The following is a 24,751-nucleotide window of genomic DNA, read 5'->3' on the forward strand; positions in this document are numbered from 1 at the left end:
GTGATAGTAAGAGTCTTGAAGTATAGGGAGGTTATGCTGCCAGAAGTCTGAGCTGTGTAGTCATAATCAAAGAGAGAGAAAGGTCTATTGCAAGACATATGTAGCTGCTCGCCCAGCCAGAGGAGAGATTCAACGTCAGAACTTTGGTTGTATTTTTCTCTGTTGATTATTCATTAATAAACGACTATCATTATGGTTCCGGTCTTATTGTTCATTATGATGATGTTTGATCTATGTCTTTTCTGACCGATGTATAGTTGTATTTAGTGGATTTTATGCTTATATTCGCTTCGTTCTTTGCATGTGCAGGTATCCATTCGCGGAGATCGTGAGGATCGTGACTTGCCGGAGCAAGGGAACGAAAGTATCAACTCGTCTTCGACACTAGCGTTGGACTCCAGGTTGGTTCTCATAATCCACTTTCAATTTGCAACTAGGAACTTGCATGGTAGCGTTAATTGATTGTTGCTAGACCCATTTTGGGCTAGTGGGATCGCCTCTGTCCGCAGAGGGGATTTACCTCTCCAACATGGAGGAATGTTTTCTATGGAGTTTTTAGCTCTTATTTATGTAGGTCTTTTGGATGATGTGATTGTAATGCCGTCAGACATCTGTAAAATGTAATGTTGTCCTTGTTTTCAGGTGAATAAAATTACGATTTTTTCTTCAGGAAAAAACTATTAAAATTCACTTGTATTTTTATTTTTAAATAAATAATTTTATTACTATTATTAATCACATATAGTAAAATTAACAATTTTATTTTGAATAAAAAAATAAAATAAAAATAAAAAATAAATAATAATAATAATAATTTAAAATTGACTTATATTTTTTTAAAATGATTTAAATTAACAATTATTTTTAAGAATATCTCCTTCACATTAGATTATAAAGTGCCTCTCAATATAATAAATAAAAATAATAAAAATAAATAAATCTATACTTAACAACCAACTAACTTAAAGAAAACATAACGAGCATAAGTTCTACTTTAAAGACAACATTCTGGAAGAAGTTGCGGATTACAAATACCTCAAAATTGACTTCAACAAAAATCTAAGCTGGAATGGTTGTAGAAAGAAAAGAACTTTGGGGGATTGGAAAGCATTTTATGCTTTTCAAAATAGGTGTAGAGAGACAAAGTTGCGGGACAGGAAAACCACTCAAACTCTTTTTGGGCTTCTGGTTATTTCGGTGATTCTCTATGGTTGTGAACTATGGGCCAGCAGTACATCTGACATGAAGTGGAGACAAATTGAGAAAATTCAGAAGCGTTTGATTACAAACAAATTCAAGATTAAAAGTGCAGTTCTTTATGCTATATTGTTAAGTGAAACAGGGACTGCTCCTATTGAAGCAATTGCTGTGGTGCGAGTCATAAGGTATTTAAAAAAAATTAAGCAAATGGAAGAGGGTAGATAGCCTAATGTTGCGTTTAATGACAGATTGTGCAAGAGAAAAAAATCTTGGATGCAACAAAATAACAAATGGTTTAGTAAATGGGGTATTTGCTTAAACGCGTGTCCCATAAACATCAAAGAGATAAAAACTTTTATTATGTAAAAGTTCCACAAGCATACTTGGGATAAGGAGCTAGGAAGAAAGAAAAAGTACTATTTTGAAGTGTTTAATCCCACTCATAGTCATCAAACCAAAAGCATACATAGAGGCCAATATCTTTTGGGGAGCCAAAATTCTTATTGCTCAGTTAAGGATTAATTCTCATCAACTCCGTTGTGAAACAAGGCGCTAGAAAGGGCCAAAAGAAGTGTGGGAGGAAAGAATATGCATTTTTGTTCTTCCGGAAATTTAGTGGAAACAAAAAAAAAAACATTTCATTTTAGAATGTGAGGCCTTCAAATATAACATGGAAAGTTATGCAAATACATTGACAGCTAGCTGTTGGGATAATCTATTAAGTGAGGGGTTTGTTGAGAAGTTCAAAGCATTTCATTTTGTTGGACACCTAATCCTCAATGGGTTAGTGTGGAAGCCGAATAGACAAAAGGAGTCCAAGAGACCTTGGGATGTGAAGCCCAACGGTCACAACATGTATTATAGATGTAAATAATTTGTTAATAAAAATTGTACTCTCATGTTTTATCCTTCAGATTCTCTCGCTGCCCATGTGTGTTTAACATGGTATCAGAGCAGGCGTATTCCTGCCCTGCATAATTTCTTTGAGCCATTTGTTTTATGGTCTTTATGAGCAGGTCCTATTTTTAGTATTCCTGCCTTTGTAACTCCTTGTATCAGTCTTTCTGCCATATTCTCTCTCTGCACCCTCTGCTCTCCCTGGGCTGTGCATAATTTTCCTTTCTGCACTCTCTGGGCTCTCTGCCATAATAATTATCTGTGCCCTCTTCTCTGACCGACCTTTTTCACGCTCCGCTTCTCTGCTATAATATCTTCCTTGCATAATACCTTCTGGACGTTGCCAGAGGCGTTGGAGGAATTGTCAGTCTTAATCGTTGGAGGCAGACAGAAGAATCCTAATCCCTGTCTTGCTGTGAGTGTAAAAAAAAAATAAAAATCCGAACCCATCTCTGTATTGGAGCCCTGCTGCTCTTAAATAAACAAGATTTCTCTGGTTATTTTTTTGGCTTCTATTACTTTGCCTTCAGAGACCAATCGAAGTGTTTCCCATATCCCTCAAGAATGCGCGCCTGAGTGTGTTGTTGAGAGTGCCGCTGTTGAGTGTGTTGTTGTCTTGATAATCGTGCTTTATGTGCAGCATCAGGATCAGCAGATTTTAGTGCCAAAATATGGGATGCGTTGACAGGAGATGAGTTGCATTGTTTTGTGCACAAGCACATTGTTCGAGCATGTGCTTTTTCTAAGAGCGCAAGCCTTTTACTCACTGGAGGACATGAGAAAATACTCCGTATTCACCTTGTTCTGATGAATATGTTCCAATGCCTGCTCTACAATATGAGAGTGGCTGTTATCAATATCTTCAATCAGTTCATTAATAGCCTCAATTACTCCATGCTTCAATTTCCAGCTCCTTGAGTTTTTGTCAGATTTGCTTTTTCCTTCAGACTTGCCTCCTGAAGAACCAGTGAGAGGAGCAACTACTGGGCTAGGTATAGATTCTAAAATATTATGTAATGAGGGAGCTCGCAAAGCACTTCTAGATGCAGCAGCAAGAGCAGCTGCAGATAATGCCGAATCTCAATAAGTGCTTTGAAGAGATGAATGGGAATCCTTCTCCTGATTAATTTGTCATGGAATGGATACGCATACATCCAGAGTCTTTATTTCAAAGTCATTCTCATTGCATCACTTTCGCAATTGATTCCAGGAATAAATATTATTGTTAGTATATTTAACCTTTTGTCAGAAGTGTTTATGCTCAACATCTAGGATTTGAGTGTGGAGACTTCCGTGAACAATTTTCGGAGCAACATTGCTACAGTAGGCATGTAGATATTGCTTGAGTGATGGAGATGGAGCAGGAACAGTCTAGTTTCTTGAACACTGGTTGCCTGAGCAGTCTAGTTTCTAGAACGCTGCCCCATTGAGGTTTGAACGTTGCATATGTTAATGCAGTTCTTATATTTACGATGTCTTGTGTATTACATTGAACGCAAGATGTATTGATCACTGCCCATCCATTGAACGCTGAAATGCGTTAACACCAGAGTGTGTTCCATTCGCCATTAACCCTCCACGCTGCTCGCTGTTGGGTAGACCTTACTGCCTGTTGGAATACCCCTACCATCTACTGTCCAAGAATAATGTTGTCCAAGAACACTATTGTTCTGGTGCATTAACTCGATGACTATGCTTGGTGCCTTTTTAATATTGGATTCATAATTTCTGCGTTGACTTCTTCTTATGAAGTGTGGAGTTCTCCTTATGATGTGCATGGAGGAAAGGATGACTGGTATTATTAATATGATTTATGCTCGCTGGGTCTAAAGTTGATATCAAATTAAAATTTTGAAGTTCTTCCACAAGTATTTGTCCAGCATATTATATATTTACATGAGCCAACAACAAGGAATGCACCACCTCTGCTGGACGTAGCTGTGATACCCTTCTGCGTGGAGTTTATTCTGACATTGTGGGGGCCATGAAACACTGTACTGTTGACTAATATAAGCCAGAGGACTAGCACTGTACAGTTTGCTAAGTATTTGGACATGTAAGGAGGTCTATCACTGTTGTTTCAGCGTGCTAGAGACTCATTCCAATGCCTATGACCTGAGCAAGTGTTGGAGCAGCATTCTGGGTCTGAAAGTCCTTGCTGGAATTTACTCTCATTGCTTATCTTCATTGCCAGAAAGTGGCAAGATCAGAGAATATTGATTTACTCTCATTGCTTATCTTCATTGCCAGAAAGTGGCAAGATCAGAGAATATTGATTTACTCTCATTGCTTATCTTCATTGCCAGAAAGTGGCAAGAACATAGAATTGTGTTATAATTGTTGAAGTTTTGATAGCCATCATTTCTGATTTAAAATTGAAGGAGTATTTGAAGGATCCAAGCAAGTTTGCAGTTGCTGCTGCCCCAGTTATGGTATTAAAACTCATTATAGTCTCTGTCTACATATATATGCATTGATTCCTTGATTCATTTGTTGCACATTTATAAAGGATATTGCTGTGTACTGTGAGTGGGTATTACTTTTCTGCACTGAGTAGTAGTTGTGATCAGTTTTTAAGGTGTAAATATGACATTGAAGAAAAAAAAATGGCTAGAATCAGTGAAGTATTAGAGTTCCTCAAAACTCTCATATTGTCTACTAATCATGAAACATTAAAAGTCAACAAAGTTTCTCTCACAAACATTCAAGTCTGTCTACAAAATGCACAAGAGAAAATTGATTTTTTGCAGCTTGAAACTCAGCTACAGCAAGAAGAACTAAAACAGAGGAGTCATTCTGAACATGTTTTTGTTCAGAACATTGAGACTGCAACCCATCAGAAGCAAGTCAATAATGTTACAGTTGGTTCAGATTTAGTACCCAATAAAGCAGCAGTTGTACATGCAGATGTAGAAACTCAGTCTGCACTTCCCAAGCCCATCATCAGACCTTGGGAACAACTTGTCCACAACAAGCACAGAACTGGTCTTGGATATGACAAGGACTTGTCCTTTCATATTCCAGACTACGCCAAGCCCATTCAGTTTCAGAGTGCTGGATTCCTTCATGACAGTTCACCTGCTCCTCATGACAGTTCACGTCCAGCTTTTCCAGACTCTGCCCCTCTTCCATAACAACAACAACAACAACAGATTGTGAAATGCCAACACTGTGACTGAGTTGGCCATTTGGAAGATCATTGTTTTGATCTTCATCCATGTAAGCACTGTCATAAAACCACCCATTCTTCACACAGATGCTTCATAAATAAACGTCCTGCAAGAACAAAGATTCATCTTGGATGGATCGCTTCTTGGCAATGGGCATCAACAGCCAAGAATATATTCCAATCACATGTCAGAACCTGTTCCAGAGTATTGAACAATCTTGCAGTTGAGTTTTCTCCATCATCTCACCTTGTATCTGACAGGGGGGGAAATGATGGTCATCTACAAGCTTCAAAGCCACATCAAGCGAGCCTGAGCCACAACCTGCCACACCAGCTTCAGAGCTGTAGCCAGAAACAAAGATGCCCCTGAGCATGCCTCCAGTTGGTAATCTGGGACACTTCCTCTAGCAGAAGACTTCAGCTTCTTGCTAGTTTCAGAATAATTCCAGGAACAAAATTGAGAACACTTCCTCTAGCAGAAGACTCCAGCTTCTTGCCAGTTTTGGAAGAGTTCCAAGAATTTCATTAAGTATTCCAGAGTTGTTGGTCATCCTTAAACCATCACAGGTTGAGACTTCCTTTTTCAAGTTGAAGTTCTCCCTTTTATGCGAGGTGAGATCTCCCTTTCATGGTTGAAGGTTTCCCTCTTCAAAACAATAGGAGCACTTCCTCTAGCAGAAGACTTCAGTTTCTTGCCAGTTTTGGAAGAGTTCCAGGAACTACACTAAGCGTTCCAGTGTTGGTGGTCATCCTTAAACCACTGCCCTTTATACCAACATTTCATAGTGCACATTCAACCTAGTGCTGCCATGCATTTTTTGCATATTTTGTATTACAGCTCTCTTCTTGGACTCATACATAACCCTTCGGATTAAGGGGGGGGGGGAATGTTGGACAGCTAATCCTCAATGGGTTAGTGTGGAAGCCGAATAGACAAAAGGAGTCCAAGAGACCTTGGGATGTGAAACCCAACGGTCAGAACATGTATTATAAATGTAAATCATTTGTTAATAAAAATTGTACTCTCATTTTTTATCCTTCAGATTCTCTCGCTGCCCATGTGTGTTTAATGAATTTGAAGCTTCACATAAAATGGCTAAATACATTAAGCAGATGAAGAAGCAATCTGTCCCATGAGCTAGCTTTAGCCTCGTAGACGTTAAAATAATTTCTTCTTTCTTTCCATACCTATTATTTATCAAATACAAAAAAAATCATTTCATATAGAAAAGATCATAAAATTTAAAATTTATAATTTTAAAAATTCGATAATTTTAAGTAATCCATAAAACTTTCACATTAATGCATCTATAGCATTGTTCCATAAAAATTCTATATCTTAATATTTGATAATTTTAAATTTAGATTCAATATAAATGTGTAATCCATAAAACTTTCACATTAATGCATCTATAGCATAGTTCCATAAAGTGTGGGAAAAAAATATGGCCATAGCGTTCCTCCGTTTAGCCCCAACCGGTTCTTCATAACTCTCATCATCGAAAGAGCCACCGCCTTACCCCAAAAGGAAAAACGGTTTTTGAAGTCAGGTTTGGAAAAGCGAACGAAAAATAGAAGGAAGACTATTGAAAGGGTTTTTGAGACTGCTATCATTTTCTTATGACGCCTAGGGTTTAACCATAGCATCGGTCGATTCCTGCTCGGAGAAGCAGAAGCCTTCGCCAAACATTTTTTTGAAAACGGGCCGGTGCCGTTGTCGCCATGAAGCTCGTCAGGTAATTAGTTTTTCTTTTCAAAACTTCCTTGTTTATAATTTTTAAACATGAAAAAAACCCAATTTTTTTTTAATATGCACAGTCTAGACTGCGTATAACAAGGGTTTTGAAGAATTTCTCAACGCACCAGCACTCTATATGTGTGAAAGGTGCGGTACTTGATAAGAATCGAAGAGCAAGCACTACAGATAACAGTTGGTTTAAGCCTGAATTGTTCGTACTTTATTATAAATGTGTTAACTATGCTTGCTTGTATATTTCGAGTGCTTGCTGTATGTCTCTTTGCATTGGCATTTCCTTCGAACTTGAATGTATTGGCGTCCCTTCGAACTTGAATTGCTCTGTTATTTCCAAAATGTCCACCTTTTGTCTTTCAGCCACGCAGCCTGAAAACCCTAGACGAGTTTATTGTTGTGAAAAAGCGATAAAAGATTCCTGTATCAGTGGAGCTTCTCAATCAAGAGAAAATTTGTGTGCGCGCGCACGCGCGTCGAAAAATGTACCCCAAGGTCAGGTGTTACACTACATAGTACGTTCTTTCTTTGGCCTAGACGAGTTTATTGTTTTGTGAAAGACTGGTCAAAGTTTTCTGTATCAATGGAGCCTCTCTTTGTGCGCGCACTCTTCGGAAAAACTCGCCTGGAGGTCAGGGGTTGCACTACATAACACTTTCTTATTTCGGCTCAGGCGCCAGGACGGAAGTGTATATATTCTACCAAAATTTCCAGTCTCACACGCGGACCGGTCCCTTTTTTGACATGCCATTTAGGTTGGGCACATCACAGGGAGAATGGATCCAGTCTTGCACGCGGACCCGTCCCTTTTCTGACATGCCATTTGGGTTGAGCATACCACAGCGAGAATGGAACCTTTGCGGAACCAAAGCCTAGGTGGCATCTGTTTTATATTTTGCTATAAACAGCAATGCAACTTATTATATTTCTTTGTACGTTTTATAACTTCAATATCAAATTTGACAGGTTTTCTGCCTGGCCTTGTTCCTTTTTTGGACATGCCATTCAGGTTGGGCAGATATCGGTGAAAATGGAACTCTGGTGGATGGCTCTATACTCCATCATCCTCACTACTGAGCCAGCAGTATTTGTTTTATATTTTGCTGTAAAAGCTAATATAAGTTACTAAACATCATAGATATTTTATGACTTGATATTATTTCAACAATTAGCTTATTAAAATAATATAGAAAGCAAAAAATAATAAATAATCGACATCAGTAAACATAAATGAGCAAGAATATTGATCAATAAAAATACATGTATAAATTAATCATGATAACATTCATTTATCAATGACACGATTAAAATTTATACATTGTAATTAGTTTGCAACTGCAAATTGCAAACAGAAATAACATCAAATACTTATATTATCTACAAAATTTCACAAAATTTAAACAAAACACTAAGAATTAAAATGATGTCCATAATGTCAAATACTTGTATTCTCTAAAAAAATTCTCAAAATTTAAAACATAATCAGCATTTGAACATACAGTACAACTGTAAATTGCAAAATGAAGCAGATTGTACATTTCAAATTTCAAAATTTGAAAGTTCTAAATCATCACGTGCACATGGCCTAGTAAAGCCACTAGAATTGTGATCATCAAGCTCATCAATACATGGAATTCCATCACTAGGCTCATCTAGTGAGTCACCATCAATGCTGATATTTTCTTCTGAACATGGAATAGGTTCAAACCATGGTCAAGAGGAACTAGATGCATCTTTGGCCACATTGCTCAAGGCCACTTACAAAATATTGCGAATATAACAAGGTCTTCCAACATTATAGGTAATAATTGGTTTTTTTTTTGGAGTTAATCTGGTTAAAGCTACTCCAATTCCTTTCAGAAGGAGGGACACTTGATCGTTGGCTCAAAACATGAATGGCAAAATGTTGCAGTATAGGTGAGTCCAATCCATAAAACTGCCATCATCTTCTTAAATGAATATTGGTCCTATCTTGTATGGCACTATTGCTTCCAAATATCCTCCTCTAAGCCTTCTGGATCCTTCTAGATTTAGAGCCAACCATTCAAGAACTGCATAAAGACCCCTCATGAATTTTGCATCATTATTTCTTTCTATCCCAAACATTGTAGGGTCCAAATAACAAGTTGTTGCATCCAAAGGGCTATGCAACATCTTCCATTTATTACCTTCCATATTTCAATGTTCTCATTTTTGACATTATTAAAAGATTTTTTAATCTCATGAATTCTGCATCATTATTTCTTTCTATCCCAAACAATGTGGGGTCCAAATAACAAATTGTTGCATCAAAAGGGCTATGCAACATCTTCCATATTTCAATGTATTAATTTTTGACAATATGAAAAGATTTCGCAATAGCTTCCTTAACATGATCCATGTTCTCATAAACAAAATCCATGGAAGTGGTGTCAGTATCAACCATGTGAAGCATATCAATAATTGGTTCACATACTTTCAAAACTGTCACAACACTTTCCCAAAAAACATTCCCTAAAATCACTTGCTCCAACTCTTTCGCTTTAGCTTCTTTTGAAAGGTTTGCGTTTTCCCACTAAATGCTGCATATAACACTTTTTATGCTTGTTTTTTTCTCAACTAGTGTTTTGAGAGTAACGTAACATTGGCAAATCTAGTGTTACAGGGCCTTAGAAACTCTCTAGATGCTTGCTTGCCATACATGTTCAATGCTAGTTGATGGTTAAATATGAAGTGAGAATTTTGTTTCCCCTTTTGAACCGCCTTAGTAATCCAATGGAACTTTGTTAAGCCATTCAACAAGAAGTCAAGACAATGAGCAATAATAGGGGGTTCAATGTATTTTTTTTTTGTATTTATCCATGATTATCTTTTTAGATCCCACACAATATGAGACATTGTTAGGTACTTCTTGGACCACACATTCTTCCCTAACTTCAAGAATGGCTTCCTCTAAAATCTTCAAAATGTATTCAGAAGACTTCATGTGCTTGGATGCGTCAATTGACTTAAAAATAATACCCCTTTAGGGCAATAAACAGAGATATTAACTAGAGGCTTATGAATTATACCTAACCAACTATCTCATAAAATGTGCACCTTATTTCTTTCCAATACTCTTTGATCTTCAACAATCTGCTTCTTGCCTTTTCTTTTGACACTCTTAAGAAGACGTTACCTCATAATCTCAAGACTGGGAGGTACACATCCTTTCCCTAAATGTGTTATCATCTTACCTGTGATGGTGAAGTAAGGGCTTTTGGACACACTAAATGGGATTGTAGATTAAAAAAACATATCAACCACAACATTGTCAACTTCTTGCTTTTGTATGTGATTCCAAAGTAATTAATGTTCACTGGTTCAGATGAAACTCTAGTTCTAGCCATGTCTAAAGAAAATTTGAAAAATGAGTTGTAATTCATTGAAATGTGTTGATGTTTGTCTCGAGTAGGTAGTTCTACATAGGCCTAAATGCCTAGGCATGTAGAAGTCGCCCACAGTCTTCTTAGATACTTGATCGAGTGTGAGCAAGACGTTTTTGTAACTTAGTGTAAGTTAGACTTGGGAAAAATACATAAGTATTATGTTGGCTTGTTGAGGTAAAGTAAACATAGGAAAAGTAAATTATTTACTTCAATGATTATGTTTCTATCCCAACCTTTTATCTCAAGTGAAGCGAGGTCTAACCTTGATAATCACTTTGGAGAGTAGGGATATGGATGTAGTTCAATGTAAAGTTATAAAAGCAAGGCTAGGGAGAAGGAGAGGACACCATGCAACAACACAAGATTGGGAGAGGCATCTTAGTGAGTGTTTTGGGTCTGAGGAAGGGGCAACAAGGAGATCCAAATCAACCAAGTAGGGTTTGATTAGCTGGATCAGATCCGATGTTGTATGTAATTCCTCAGTTGGGCCATCTTCCCATGAAGGGAGCATAAGTAAGTTCAGAACTTGATGAAGAACTTTGTTTGGGTAGAATCTATTCTATCATATTTGTGATTGAGATTGGTACTGTTTGCTTTTTGTTGAATTTATTTGGTTAATATCCTAGTTGGTGCTTTTATTCAGTAGAAGTAAATTTGCTGAGAACTAATTGTTAGTTTGCTAGGGTATGAAAAACTAACATGGTATCAAAGTGTAACCTCTAAAGAACACTAATCTCTGTATCATAGGTGCCAGATTTGTATTAGATTGCTAGGGCTAGGTTCGATCGTGATTGGATGAGACTGATTTTTTTTTGGAGTCAAAGTAAATTGGCCATAAAATGCCTGAAGCAAATTTTCTATTTGGTGGGCTGAAATTTTTTGGCTGAGTTAAAGAAAGAAAGGAAACAATTTCTTTGTGGTGCAAGGGGGCCTTAGCTAACAAGGGCTAGGATGATAAAAAGGGGGTGGGGGCGTTGTGTGGTGGTGGTTGACACCTAGTTGCTAGTCAGTGGAGAAGGCTTTGCTGCGAATCAGAATGCACAATTGCAAAGGGAGCTAAGATGAGACCACAAAGAACATAAAGACGACAACTCCAACTAGGAGCAGCTGTGAGAACCAACCATTGAGCAACCACCATCAAAGTGGCAAATAATGCATAACTGTAACGACAGGCAGAGTATTGGAGCGAAGGCTACTGTGACACCAACAAATCGAGTGAGTAGATTTGATTTACTTCGCCTCAACAATTTATAAAAACCCAGAAAATATTTATCTCAAATATTTATGAAATTGTTGATAAATAAACACATTGGTATATCAACTCGAAAAATAAAATTAAACGAAAATAAAATGGAGAGATAATTCACACTACAACAACAAATTTGTACCCAACGCAATCTTCCTTCATATTAAATTTCTCATGAAAATTTGGGCCTATACCCATAAAGAATACACAAAAAAATACAATTGTTGGGAACTTGTAAAATCGACCCCATTGGGGAAACTGGACTTGAGGAAATCGACCTTTGGAAATTGACCCTCTTGAAGAAACTCAACCCTATAGAATTATACTTGTCTCACTAACAAATCGACCCCCCTTTCTTCTCACCTTGTATGGCCCTTGCGCACTTGAGAAAATTGGTATCTTTGGATATTTCGGCCTCCACAGTTTGACGCTCCTCTTAAGCAACTCAACCTCCCTCTTTCATGAACTTTGCCTCCTTGATTTTCTTTTGAAATTCCCTGTTGCACTTCTTCTCACTTCTCTTCAGTTTAGTTAAGCATCCTGCTTTGGAGAAATTGCTACCTCCACAACTGTGTGTCTTCACCTCCCCCTTAGGCTTAGTTTATAATTTCATTAAGCCAAAATCCCTACCCGTAATATCCTAAGTGATCAATGGCTAGGATTAAATCCTAAGCCTCACTTGAGATCAACGGTTGAGATTATATCTATTATTATTATTAAATCCTAAGCCTCACTTGAGTCACTTAAATAATTTTATTATTTATCTTTAGAACTTTGGCCTAAATAGTCCATAATAATTGATTAGATCAATTACAATATTACTGTGCGTTTCTTAAGTTAACCTTAGGAAAGAAATCATAAAATCTCTTAGTCCACCAAGCAAGCACCTAAAGAGATAGTCAAATATCTTCTACGTGCTAAGACACAAGCCATTATAGAAGACCTATTGAAGGCTACAAAATCAACACTTCTTCCTAGCAAGGAAGGGATTCTCCACCACCCCCAACTTATCTTTATAAAACACAAACTTCCCCTTCACTAGAGGCTTGGTGAGGATATTTGCTACTTGCTTGTTTGTGGAGATGTACTGCAATCTCCCAACAACTCTTTAAACCATGTCTCTAATGAAGTGGTATTTAATCTCTCTGTCATTGGACCTATCATGAAACATTGGATTCTTAGATAACTTACTGCAACTTTGATTGTCACAGTGAATCATAGTGGGCCCCATCCTAAGACCAAATAATCCTATGAGCATCTTTCGAAGCCATATGGCCTCACAACTCGCTAGAGTTGCCATCATGTACTTGTACCTGCTCAGCTAAGAGCCACTGAGTATTGCTTCTTGCTATACCACGAGATCATAGTTGATACCAAGCTAAAACAACATGAAGTACTCTTCCTATCCATTGCATTCCTTGCCTAGTTTGAATTTGTGTAGCCCTTGAACTCCACTCCACCAACTCTGACATACCTCAGCCTATACTCCATTGTATCACGAAGATACTTGAGCACATGCTTTATTGCAACCCAATGAACCCTCCTTGATTCCACCATAAATTGGTTGAGTGTATTCACTGCAAAGCAAATATATGACCTAGTGTTGAGCATATACCTCAAGGACTCGATCAACTGTTTGTACAAGGTGGGATCCACCAACTCACCCTTAGCTTTCTCAAGTTGGTAATCACAGGTGTATACGATGACTTGCAATCCTTCATCTTGAATCTCTTTAGAATTCAACTACGTACTTGCTTTTCCCCAACAAAATCTCTCCTGGTTGTTGCCACACCTCCAATCCCAAGAAGTAGTGCATGAGCCCAATATCCTTCTTCTGGAACTTCGAAGTTATGTCCTACTTGCACATCCCAATCAATATCTTTAATTTCTTCAAGAAGAGAACGTCCACATAGAGACTAAGATGAGTGGCTCACCCTCAACAAGTAGATAGTATATGTTTGAGTCTGTCTCACTCTTGGTGAAGCCCAATTTAGGTAGGTACTCATAAATTCTGGAGTACCATGCATGATGTGCTTGCTTAAGTCTGTGTAAGTCCTTCTTCAATATGTAAACATGGGACTCCCTACCATGCAACCTCAAAGCCCTAAGGCTACTCAATATACACCTCTTCCTCGTCACCCCATTAGAGTATTCACATCCATTTGATGTATCTTCCATTCCATTTGTGAAGCAATAGAAATAACTGCCATGATAGATGCATATCTGGCGATAGGAGCAAATGTCTCCTTGACACTGCCATTCATTGCATGCTTGATCTTGAAGATGCATTGAGAACTGACCATTGACTTCCCTTCAAGCCTCAATACTATCTCCCACACATCGTTCTTCATGATGGAACTATACTCTTCCATCATGATATCTCTTTAAACTTGTTGGTTTGTTGCCTCCTCAAAGGTAGAAGGCTCAAAGTCACTTATGCTGCTCGTCAAGGCCAAATAATTGTAAAATCTGGTTGGTGTTCTACCTCCCTTGAAAGTGCTGCTAGGAGCGTCCACATTCTCCTCAACATCTCTCAATGTTTGCTTAGCCCATCTCGGCCTCCTCCGGACAAAGCTCAAAGGAACATCTCGCTCCTCCTCCTGATGTGAAGGTTCTGCTCGTTGTTTCTAGTTCTTGCTCAACCTTTGGAGCCTCTCACTCCTAATCCTTTGCCACTGGTGGATTTGTCCCATGTTTATTCCTTATGGTCCTACCTTCCTCAGATCTGACATCCCTATTCTCCACTATCTTCCTTTACCGTGGAATGTAGACCCTATAGGCCTTTGAAATTTCACTGCATACAACAAAAATGCCCCTTTGATGAGGGATCTAATTTAGCCTTCTTCTTTGAAGGAATGTGGACATATACTAGACGATGGAAGATGCATAGATGACTCACCTCTAGTTTTAATCTTGTAAAAGCCTCCTTAGGAGTCGTCCTCCATTGCCCTGTGAGGACTCGTGTTCTACAAATATATCGCTGTATTACATGCCTGCACCCATAAGAGCATAGGTAGATCCTGATCATGGATCATGGCCTTGGCTGCTCCGACTATACTCCTGTTCTTCCTCCCTACAAAAATCCTTAAATTCGTTGGGAGGTATACTTGCCTCTATTGTTTGATCTTAGGACCTTGATCTTCTTCCCAGTTTGGTTTTCTACAAGAGCTTCAAACTCTTGAAATTGATTGAAGATCTCATCCTTTCCCTTTAGGAAGTAAATCCATGCCCTCCTAGAATATTTATCCGTGAAAGTGATAAAATAATTGCAGCCCAAGATAGACTCCACTGACATAGGACCGCAAATGCTGGAATGCACCAAATCCAACACGTCCTTGGGCTCGATCTCAGTGCTAGGAAGTGCTACCTTGGCTTACTTGCCAAGTGCACATCCCTTACACACACAATTATGCTCTATAATGAACTCCAAAAAACTAATGACCATCTCTCGTAATAGTGGTAGAGCCTTGTAGTGTAAATGTCCCATTCTCCTGTGCCAAATCTCACTCTGGCCGTCATTGCTATGTATTAGGGCTTTCATTGGTTGCCCTCTCAACAGATACATGTTATTCTCTCTACTGCCTATAACTCGCCTCACAGTAGAATCAACCCATTTTGGCTTGATAGATACCTCACCTCTCGTGAAACTGACCTTAAGTCCTCTGTCTTCTAAGGCTGAAATTAAGAGTAAATTCTTCACCAACCCAAGTACATCGGCCACTTCTTTCACCTCCGTAAGACTCCCTGAGTCCAGCTGAAACTATATGTTGCCAATTCCCTCTATTGCATACCTGGTTTTGTCAACAAGCTCCACATGTAGATCTCTGTGCATCTTGGCCATATTAGTGAAGATATCATGAGAACCCTGTTGAAAAGTGTAACTAGGTTCAGTCTTCATAATATGTAATTATGATTTTATGTAATAGATGAAAAGAAGAAAAATAAAATTATTGTAATGTTTGCATCATGGTTTTCATGAGAAAGAGTTTTTGTTTTTAGTTGAGGCTCCCATTGAGAGCTCTTAGGGATATTGTCATCTAGTCATAAAAGTCTAAAGAGTCATTGTCATGTAATGAAGGCATGTTACATATTGTAAGGAGTCATACTTGTCTTTGTAAGTAATCCTCCAAGACCTTGTCACTAGCCCTCCCTCAAGTCGGCCTACAATGAAGGGATAATTTTAGAAAGGTGAAGTCGACCTACTCTAAAGATCATGTTGGCCTAAACTATCAGGAACCAACGACTATATATACTCATGCTTGGCCTTATTTGGAAGCAAGCAATTTGGTGAAGCATGTCTAAGAAGAAGTGCGAAAATCATACTAAGAAAGAACCTCTAGATCAACGAAGGAGGAAGAGAAGATAGTGAAGGAGAGGGCCATCATTGGAGGACTATTTTTGGGTCAGATTATCGTCACACGTACGAGAAATTGCAGGTCTGAAGTTGGCAAGGATAGACTGAAGTTTTGTAGTCATACAAGGGTGATCGAGTTTGGGAAAAGACTCCGCTCAAGGAAGCCAAGTAAGGAAGTGAAAGGAATCTCCCTCTTGAGGAGACTATCCAAGGAACAAAAGTCATCTAGGGTTTTTGTTGTAGGGTTGCAGAGCTACAAGAAGAGGCCCAGAATCTGAAGGAAGCCGAGAAGAAGAAGTGGAAGAGCAACGTTGAAGAGGAGGCTAGTGACTTGGTCTTGGGAGGACTCTAGTGTAAAGGGTCTTTGTCATGGTCTTGGTATTCATAAATTGAAGGTTCTATAAGAGGAATTTTGTTTGGGTTTTCCTCTTAAAGAGTGAGAGGTTTTTGCCCTGGATGGCAAGCCTATACACTGTGTTTTTTGTCTCTCTATTGTTCATGATTTGTTAATTGTCTTGATGATCATAATCAAGAAGTAAGATCATAACCAAGAAGCAAAAAGACTATCACAAGCAATTATCATAAGTAGAGATATCACCTAACTATTGATGCCCTAGATTTCTCAACAAACTTGTCATGTGACGAGATGCCCCACTATCCACAAACCGCACCCCACTATCCATCGCCTATAGTCTACCAGACTACAGCTCGATGTCTCCCCACTTCTTCTCAAGTGGTGCGTGTGCATTCATGGCACAGTCATCGTTTGCCAGTACTTCCTTCTCTGCCCTTGCTGGCGTTGCCTTAGTCTCAGAAGACTCTCCCTTACTCTTCTTCCTTGGACACTGGGTCGCATAAAATGCGATCCAACTCCCCACAGTGGAGGCACTTGATCTTGGAGAGATCCTTCTTCTTCCGCTTTTCCTACTTTCCCTCAGATGCTAGGGCAACATCTTCCTCCTCATGCTTGACTTTGATACCCTTGGCGCTGCTACCCGTCTTCGATTGTCGTCTGATTTCTTCTTGGCGAAGAGCAGCCCACATCTCATCCCAAGGTGGAAGTGTCCCTTTGCCCAGTATACTCTGGACAATTACCTCCTAGTCTTCTGAGACTACATTCAGGGCCGTCCTCACCATCAATTCTTGATTCGGCGTGGCTTCTATAGCAGTGAACTGATCTCAGATCTCGTTCAGTCCTTCGAGGAAGGTGTCAATCGGTTCTCCCTTCTACATCTGATACGACCTCAGCTGATTTTCTAGTAACATTCTTCTCTGCAGAGAAGTATGTTGGTACAATTTCTTGAGGGCCTCCCACATCTCATATGCTGTTTCCTTCTCGGCAATGTGGTACTACATGGTCCTTGACCCTGTCAAGGATGATGCTCTTGGCCCTCGCCATTGCCTCCTCGTACTTGTCGTTATCATTTGGGTCAATTGGGATAGCTATAATCTTCAAGGCAAAGTTCTTGACACGATTTCTGTCAAGTATGAATAAGATTCTGGCCTTCTAGACTGCGAAGTTCGATGCTGCGTCCAGCCTGTCCTGGTCTCTTACTCTGTGTAGTGCCATGATGCTCTTCTACTTTCCTCCTGGAAGTTCTCGATCTGACTCCCTCTGAGTCTCGATTCCCCTCCTGGAAATCGGGAAAATCCTTTTGCCGATGTCGAGATGCCCCCTACAAGGATTGTCTGTGTAACCACACTACTGATATGGGTTTCTCGTCTAGAAACCCTCAATAGCAACTCCCTCCTCTTGGCCTTGCTTTGTCAGGTACTGTTCTGACTACAGTACCTCACCAACTTCACTCTGCAATATTCCCACAGCCTTCTAAACCTCAACAATATGAAGGTGAGAGCTCCTAGGATTTGCGCAATCCCGGCACCAACAACTTGGCCTCCTTAGCCAACTGCGTCAGCCCTCCTAGCTTCTGCGTGGCTCTGCGTGAGGCTCCCTTTGCCTCCCTTAGCCTGTGTGCTGCCTCTTCCTGGCTCAGCCTTGATGACGCCGGCACTGCGTCGCCCTTCCTTTGTTGCTGCTCTGCTAGAAACAACTTCTGTCACCTCGGGGCCTGCTGATATTGCTCTGCTTGGTTGATGTCTTCAGTTCCCCTGTGATTTACAACCATGCTCTGATACCATGTTGAAGTTTCTAAGTCTACTAGTTAGAAACCCTCCATGCACTTTGCTTATTTATTCCTACCTACTTGTTCCGTTATTTAACAAGTTATTTACAATGTAAATACTGAAAATAAACACTAGTGCATGCTCAAAATTTTACAGATCAACCACTGAAGGAAATAGAAACAATCACACCAAATGACACCGTTATTTTTGGACCAATGTCCCCGAAAAAACCCAATGCGGGAAAACGGTGTAGCTATCTGAGGGTTTTCTTATTAAGCAATTCAGAGTACAATCTGGGTGCCAAATCCGGCTTACCCAACAGAGAATTTCCTTGGCAGTAGTACCTCTCAGTCTGAGACAAATGTCCTTGTTGAAACACTAGATAAACCTTCTGGTAGCTATTCAGCTCCAATTTGCCCCAGAAACCTCAGAGTCTGCCTTTTTGGACTGCGTCAGCCTCTCTATGCCCAGCGCTGGCCCTGCGTCACCCTGAATGGGCCTGTGTTAGCCTTAGGAGGCCCTGCGTCACCCTTCTGGCCCTTTGCATCAGCAACGCTGGCCTCTCTGAAGCACTGCGCAACTCTCGACTGCATCTGCGTGTGCCCTGGATGCTACTGCGTCACTCTCTCTGGCTCTTGCGCTGCTCTCCTGGCACTATCTTTGCCTCTGTCTCTCTGTACTCAATGCCCCTCAGCTGCAACTCTGATCACTGATTATATCTCTCTTAGCAAACCCTGCTCTAGAGAATAGAATGACTGATCACTCTGGTGTGTTCTCCAAGTGACCCTCAAGTCCCCTCTTATACTTTTCTCGTTGACATATCAACCGCTGAGATTAAGTCCCTAGTCAACGGCTAAGATTAGATCTGGCTTGGTCCATGTCTTTTGGACCATTCTAACACAGTTTCATATTAATCCACATTAATATTTTAATTTACCTAAGTTTAGACTTAGGGACTCCATTAAAAATATTAATATTTTAATAACTTTTGAACTGTTTAGAATCTGCCCAAACCTTTTCTGGGTATTGGAGATCTCATGTGCCCCAACCTCTCCACCAAATTTCGTGGCTAGAGCACATCCGATGCTACCCCAAATCAACGCTCCCTCTTAGCGAGGAGTGTGCTCTAGTAATGCTCCTCATTGAGTATCACCCTAATCATCTGGCATTGGTCCCTGTGCTGATGCTAGGCCTGCTGCCCACTATCCTCTGCACTGCTGTGTTCTGTACAACTGCCCATGGTTTTGCCACTGCCACTGCTGCATTTGTACAACAACTCTCTTTGGATCTGTGCTGCTGTTGGTCCTTTCTCGCAGCACTGCATCTGCATTGCACCTCCTCTCATCATGTTGCATCGTGCTGACCACTGTTGCATTGCAACTCAGTTACTGAGAAGTAAGTAACTGATCTCCCAACTCTGACCTCCCTGTTGGGCTAGAGACCCTCCTAATGTTGAAGCTCCCTCTGACGCTGACAAGTGCTCCCTCTTTGACCTCTGCGCTGCTGCAACAACCCCCTACATCTCGCACCATTGCAACCCTCTCTATGCCATCCTGCACTGGTGCAACACTCCAGTGCCTCTCACACTGTTGCAGCTTGCTAGCCTTGCATTGTCTCGAGAATCTTGCACTGTAGCTCTCTCATGCCCCTCCATCCACATCCATCTCCACCCACATCAGCCAGTCCTGCTACTCCTCTTCGGGGCTCCCATAGCAAGGTCTAATCCAAGAGGTTAGGTACCTCGAGGATCCTGCCCTTCATCGTCTGCAGTTTGTTGGACTACAACTCGATGTCTCCCCACTTCTTCTCAAGTGGTGCGTGTGCACTCATGGCAATTTCATCGTCTGTCAATACTTCTTTCTCTGCCCTTGCTGGCGCTGCCTTAGTCTCGGAAGACTCCCTTACTCTTCTTCCTTGGGCATTGGGTCCCCACAGTGGAAGCACTTGATCTTAGAGAGATCCTTCTTCTTCCGCTTTTCCTGCTTTCCCTCAGATGCTAGGGCAACATCTTCCTCCTCCTGCTTGACTTTGATCCCCTTGCTGCTGCTACCCATCTTCGACTGCCATCTGATCTCTTCTTGGCGAAGAGCAACCCACATCTCATCCCAAGGTGGAAGTGTCCCTCTGCCATTGAAACAAAGGTGATTCACTCCTTCCATGAATTGAAGTTTACAACCCTCTCCTAACTGTCTTCGTATCTTAGTGTTGAAGATACCATATTATAGCCACAAAACCCTCGTTGCAAAATAAAAATTTTGCTGTCGTCAAAATAGTTTGTTGCTGTAAACCCTTGTGATATCTAATCTCTCCCACAAAGCTTCTATAGCTTTGATACCATGTTAATTTTTTTATATCATATTTGATTTACTTTGCTCGACAATTTATTAAAAATTCATAAAACGTTTTTTCTTCAAATATTTTTGAAATTGTTGAAAATAAACACACTGGTATATTAACTTAGAAATAAAATGTAGCTGAAATGAAATGGAGAGATAAATCACACTACAACAACAAATTTGTACCCAACACAAGCTTCCTTCATAGTAAATTTCTTAGGAAAATTTGGGCCTAGGCCCACAAAGAATACATAAAAAAATACAATTGCTAGGAACCTGGAAAGTCGGTCCCACTAGGAAAAATGGCCTCTGGAAATCGACCCTCTTGAAGAAATTTGACCCTGGGGAATTAAACTTATCTCACTGGCAAATCAACCCCCTTTCTTGTCACCTCGTACGACCCCTGTGTACTTGAGAAGATCGGTCTTTGTGGATATTTCAGCCTCCTCCACAATTCGACCCTCCTCTTCATCAACTTGGCCTCTCTCTTTCCTGAATTCAACCTCTTTGAATTTCTCTTGAAATTCCCTGCTGCACTTCTCTTCACTTCTCTTCAATCTAGTCAAGCCTCTCGCTTTGAAGACAATGGCTTCCTCCACAACTGTGTGTCTTCACCTCTCCCTTAGGGTTATTTTATAATTTCACTAAGCCAAAATCCATAACCCTAATCTTTTAAGTGATCAATGGGTATGATTAAATCCTAAGCCTCACTTGAGATCAACAATTTAGATTATATCTAAGTCACGTAAATAATTTTATTTTTTATCTTTAGAACTTTGGGTTAATAGTCCACAATAATTAATTAGATTAATTATTGTACTCTTCTTAAGTTAACCATAGGAAATAAATCATAAAATCACTTACTCCACCAAGCAAACACCTAAAGAGGCAATCAAATATCTTTTGCATGCTAAGACACCAATCCAATGTAAAAGACATTTCGAGGCTACAAAATCAACACACACGAAAGTTAGTAGGGCAGTAGTGAGGAAGTTACAAATGTATAACTTAGAGCGTTGGGTAGCGACAATAGATATTCTTGAGTGTGGGTAGAGGTTGCAACAACCCAACAAACGAACAAAATTGGGGACAGTGGTCGGGACAACATATAAGATAGGCCGTGCACACAAATCTCGACAAAGGGCTTAGCTGACAAGGGATTGGTAGCCAACTGTTGGTTGGTCAAAGGGTACCATGTGGAGGAGGTTGTTGTGTACTCGTTGGAAGGTACATGTCGAGTTGAGGGTATATGTCGGCAGGCTTGCAACCGTAGTATATAGGGCCTAATGCATAGGCAATAGGATTCAGTGGTAGAGGGACCATAGATCGATAGGACATCGCTCAGGTAGCAGCTAGGACTGTATTTGGGGTCAACCCAGCTAGTTGAGGGAGACTGTCGAAGCACTGTTGGAAGAGGTGGCCAACAACAAGGTGATAGTGAGATGTGAGGTCTAGGAAGTAGGGTTAGCTGGTCATGCTGTGTCAACATGTGGGTGTCACTAGGGGGATAAGAAAAGAGTTAGCCTAGCCTCAAGAGTTGTGTGGACTATGGCAGATAGACCCTGAATTGGCACATGTAGCACAACCAATAGTGGCCAACAAAGCCATCGTAGCCAACAGAAAGGCCAGAGGCATGGTTGGGGCTCACAAGAGTTTTGATACTTTTGATTGGTGAAGGTCAACCCTTGGAGGGAGGGAGGGAGATCTTATTGATGAGGGCGTGGTAGAATTCTTAAGTGATTTTTTGATGGCATCAATTGATCTGGGGTTTGAGGTAAGAGTAAATCTACCAGATTCAAATAGGCTATGGGATGACTTCAACTAGAAGGAACTCTGGGAGAAATCCTTGTTTGAAGGGTAGTAGAAGAGTGGGGATGATGAGAACCTTGCCCTTGCCGGTTAGATAATGAGGAGCAAAGGTTCGAGCAGTAGGGGTGAGGAGTCAAGCTCGCAGCCGAAGATGAAACACTATGCTTCACAGTGTCAAGTATTTCACTTGTCACAAAGACTAAGGTCAAGTGTTTTTCCTGTCATAAGATGGAACACTATGCTTCACATTCTTTGGAGAGGAAGAAAAGGGGAAAGGGTACACAACTAGCTATAGCTGTGTTGCCATAAACTTAGGAGGAGTTTGCTAGGAATTTTGAGACAAAATTCGAACTTGTTTCCTACCTTACCTCAGGCACATTACCAATGAGTGCGTGGTTGCTAGATAACAAAGCTACAAGGCATATAATAGGAGCATGGGAACAATTCGACAACCTGACTAAGTGGGACTCAGAACTGCATGTGGAGTTTGGTGTTGATGCCAAACATGCAGTTAAAGGGGTTGGAATAGTGATATTCCAACTTGAGTGAAGAGGCAGGATGGAAGTGAAGGACGTGTTGTGGGTGTTGGAACCTATGTTACAAGGTTCGTCAGACTTTAACCTTGAGGTTCGAATTTTGGCGAACCTTAAATTTTTTTTGAGGTTTGGGAAACCTTATTGAAGCTTATAACCATTGACCAAGTCCACAGAACTCGTAACTTCATGTCACAACTCAAGCTTGTAATTTATCCTTGTAGTTTCCATGTCCATGATAGCATTTTTGATGTTCACTGATATTGATTTCTTACTATTTTATCCTATAATCAATTTTAAATTAATATACACACACACACACATGCACGCGCACGACCCTAATGGTGAACCTCATAAAAAAATTCGAACTCAAACTAAACCTAATCATTGCCAAACCCGAACTCGAACCCAAACCATGTGACGTTGTGACGTTGGTTGGAACTTAGATGGAATTTTCTCTCAGACTCCATGATGGAGAAGGGGTTTTGTGTTGCTTTTTAGGATGGGAAGGTACTGATTTGACCCATTAGATTTATCTCTAATGAGGGACATGTCATAGGAATTAGAGAGAGTAACATGTATAGGTTGAAGGGACAACCTATTCAAGCAAAGGCATGAAGCAAAGTAGTGACAAAGAACAAGGAGCAAGCAACTTCAAAGGTTGAGTAGCTTAGAGGGAGTCAACCTTTAGGTTCATGAGGGGAGTAGCAGTCAACGGATCCCCCCAAATTCTTCAAGAAGGTCTCTTGGTATGAGATGACATTATGGGATGTTCAGGAGCACGAGGCTTCTAGCAACCATGCCAAGGACAATTAGATTTCGAGGTTGTTTCTAGAGCAGAGGGCATGGAAGGCTTATAGTTCAAAGGTAGTAGCCAAGGTAATAGATGCGAGATCAAAGTTAGTTCCACGTGGAAGAAGTACTTCCCTTGCGAAGAGGGAGTGTTGATGTTTGTAGCTCGAGCAGGCACTTTTACGCAGGCCCAAGTGTCTGGGTGTGCAGAAGTCGCCCACAACCTCTTCAGATACTTGCTTGAGTGTCAGCAAGATGCTTTTGTAACTTAGCCTAAGCTTGACGTAGAAAAACACAAATATTATGTTGGCTTATTGAGCTAAAGTAAACTTAGGAAAAGTAAATTATTTACTTTAGAGATTATGTTTTAATCTCAGCCCTTGTTCTCAAATGAAGTGAGATCTAATCTCAACCGTCAATCACTTTGTAGATTATGGTTAGGGATTTAGCTCAATGTAAAGTTATAAAAGCAAGGCTAGGGAGAAGGAGAAGATACCATACAACAACACAAGATTGAGAGAGGCATCTCAATGATTGTGTTGGGTCCGAGGAAGGGGCAACAAGGAGATCTAGATCAACCAAGGAGGGTTTGATCAGCTGGATCAAATCTAATATTATATGTATTTCCTTAATTGGGCCATTTTCCTAGAAAGGGAGCCCAAGTAAGTTCAAAACTTAAGGAAGAACTTTGATTGGACATAATCTGTTGTGTCGTTTTTGTGATTGAGATTGGTACTATTTTCTTTTCTCTAAATTTATTTGGTTAATACCCTAGTTGGTGCTTTTATTCAACAACAGTAAATTGCTTGGAACTAATTGTTGGTTTGCTATGGTATGAAAAACCAACGCAATCTCTTTTTGCATGCGTCATTCTTGTTTTCTTTCACTTGCTTGGTCTTTCTGTTGTTGTCATAATCTTTTACAAGTTTCTCCTTGTGTTCTGCGGACACATTTTTGCAACCTTCAACATTGCCTCCTCTACCATTAGTGATAGAAAGTAAGTGGTCACTCACTCCAGTTAAAGACCCAATAATCTGAGCACAATATAATTTGCATTTCAGATGTTGGTTTCCTAACATGCCCATCTTGTTTCTCCACGTGTTTCCATCCTTTTATTGTTGATTTTTGAGGTGC

The 24,751-nt window shown here is 40.2% G+C and overlaps 1 protein-coding gene across 2 annotated transcripts in view; it reads left to right on the forward strand.

The window, feature by feature from the left end:
* The first annotated feature begins 6,716 nt into the window (after positions 1–6,716).
* LOC149138969 (small nuclear ribonucleoprotein SmD1a-like) overlaps positions 6,717–24,751 on the forward strand; it is a 70,741-nt gene continuing 52,706 nt past the window's right edge. The window contains exon 1 of one of the 2 annotated variants that reach the window (XM_089453337.1): positions 6,717–7,002. Coding sequence is in view for 1 of the 2 variants with exons in the window: in XM_089453336.1 (XP_089309462.1) it covers positions 6,989–7,002 (14 nt within the window). In the remaining variant the exon portion in view is untranslated. The remainder of the gene's footprint in view (positions 7,003–24,751) is intronic. The other variant, XM_089453336.1, reaches the window with a different exon arrangement.

The sequence above is a fragment of the Pinus tabuliformis genome, chromosome X (assembly GCF_031772625.1).
Source record: "Pinus tabuliformis cultivar Carrire ecotype Pingquan chromosome X, CPIR1, whole genome shotgun sequence".
NCBI lineage: Eukaryota > Viridiplantae > Streptophyta > Pinopsida > Pinales > Pinaceae > Pinus > Pinus tabuliformis.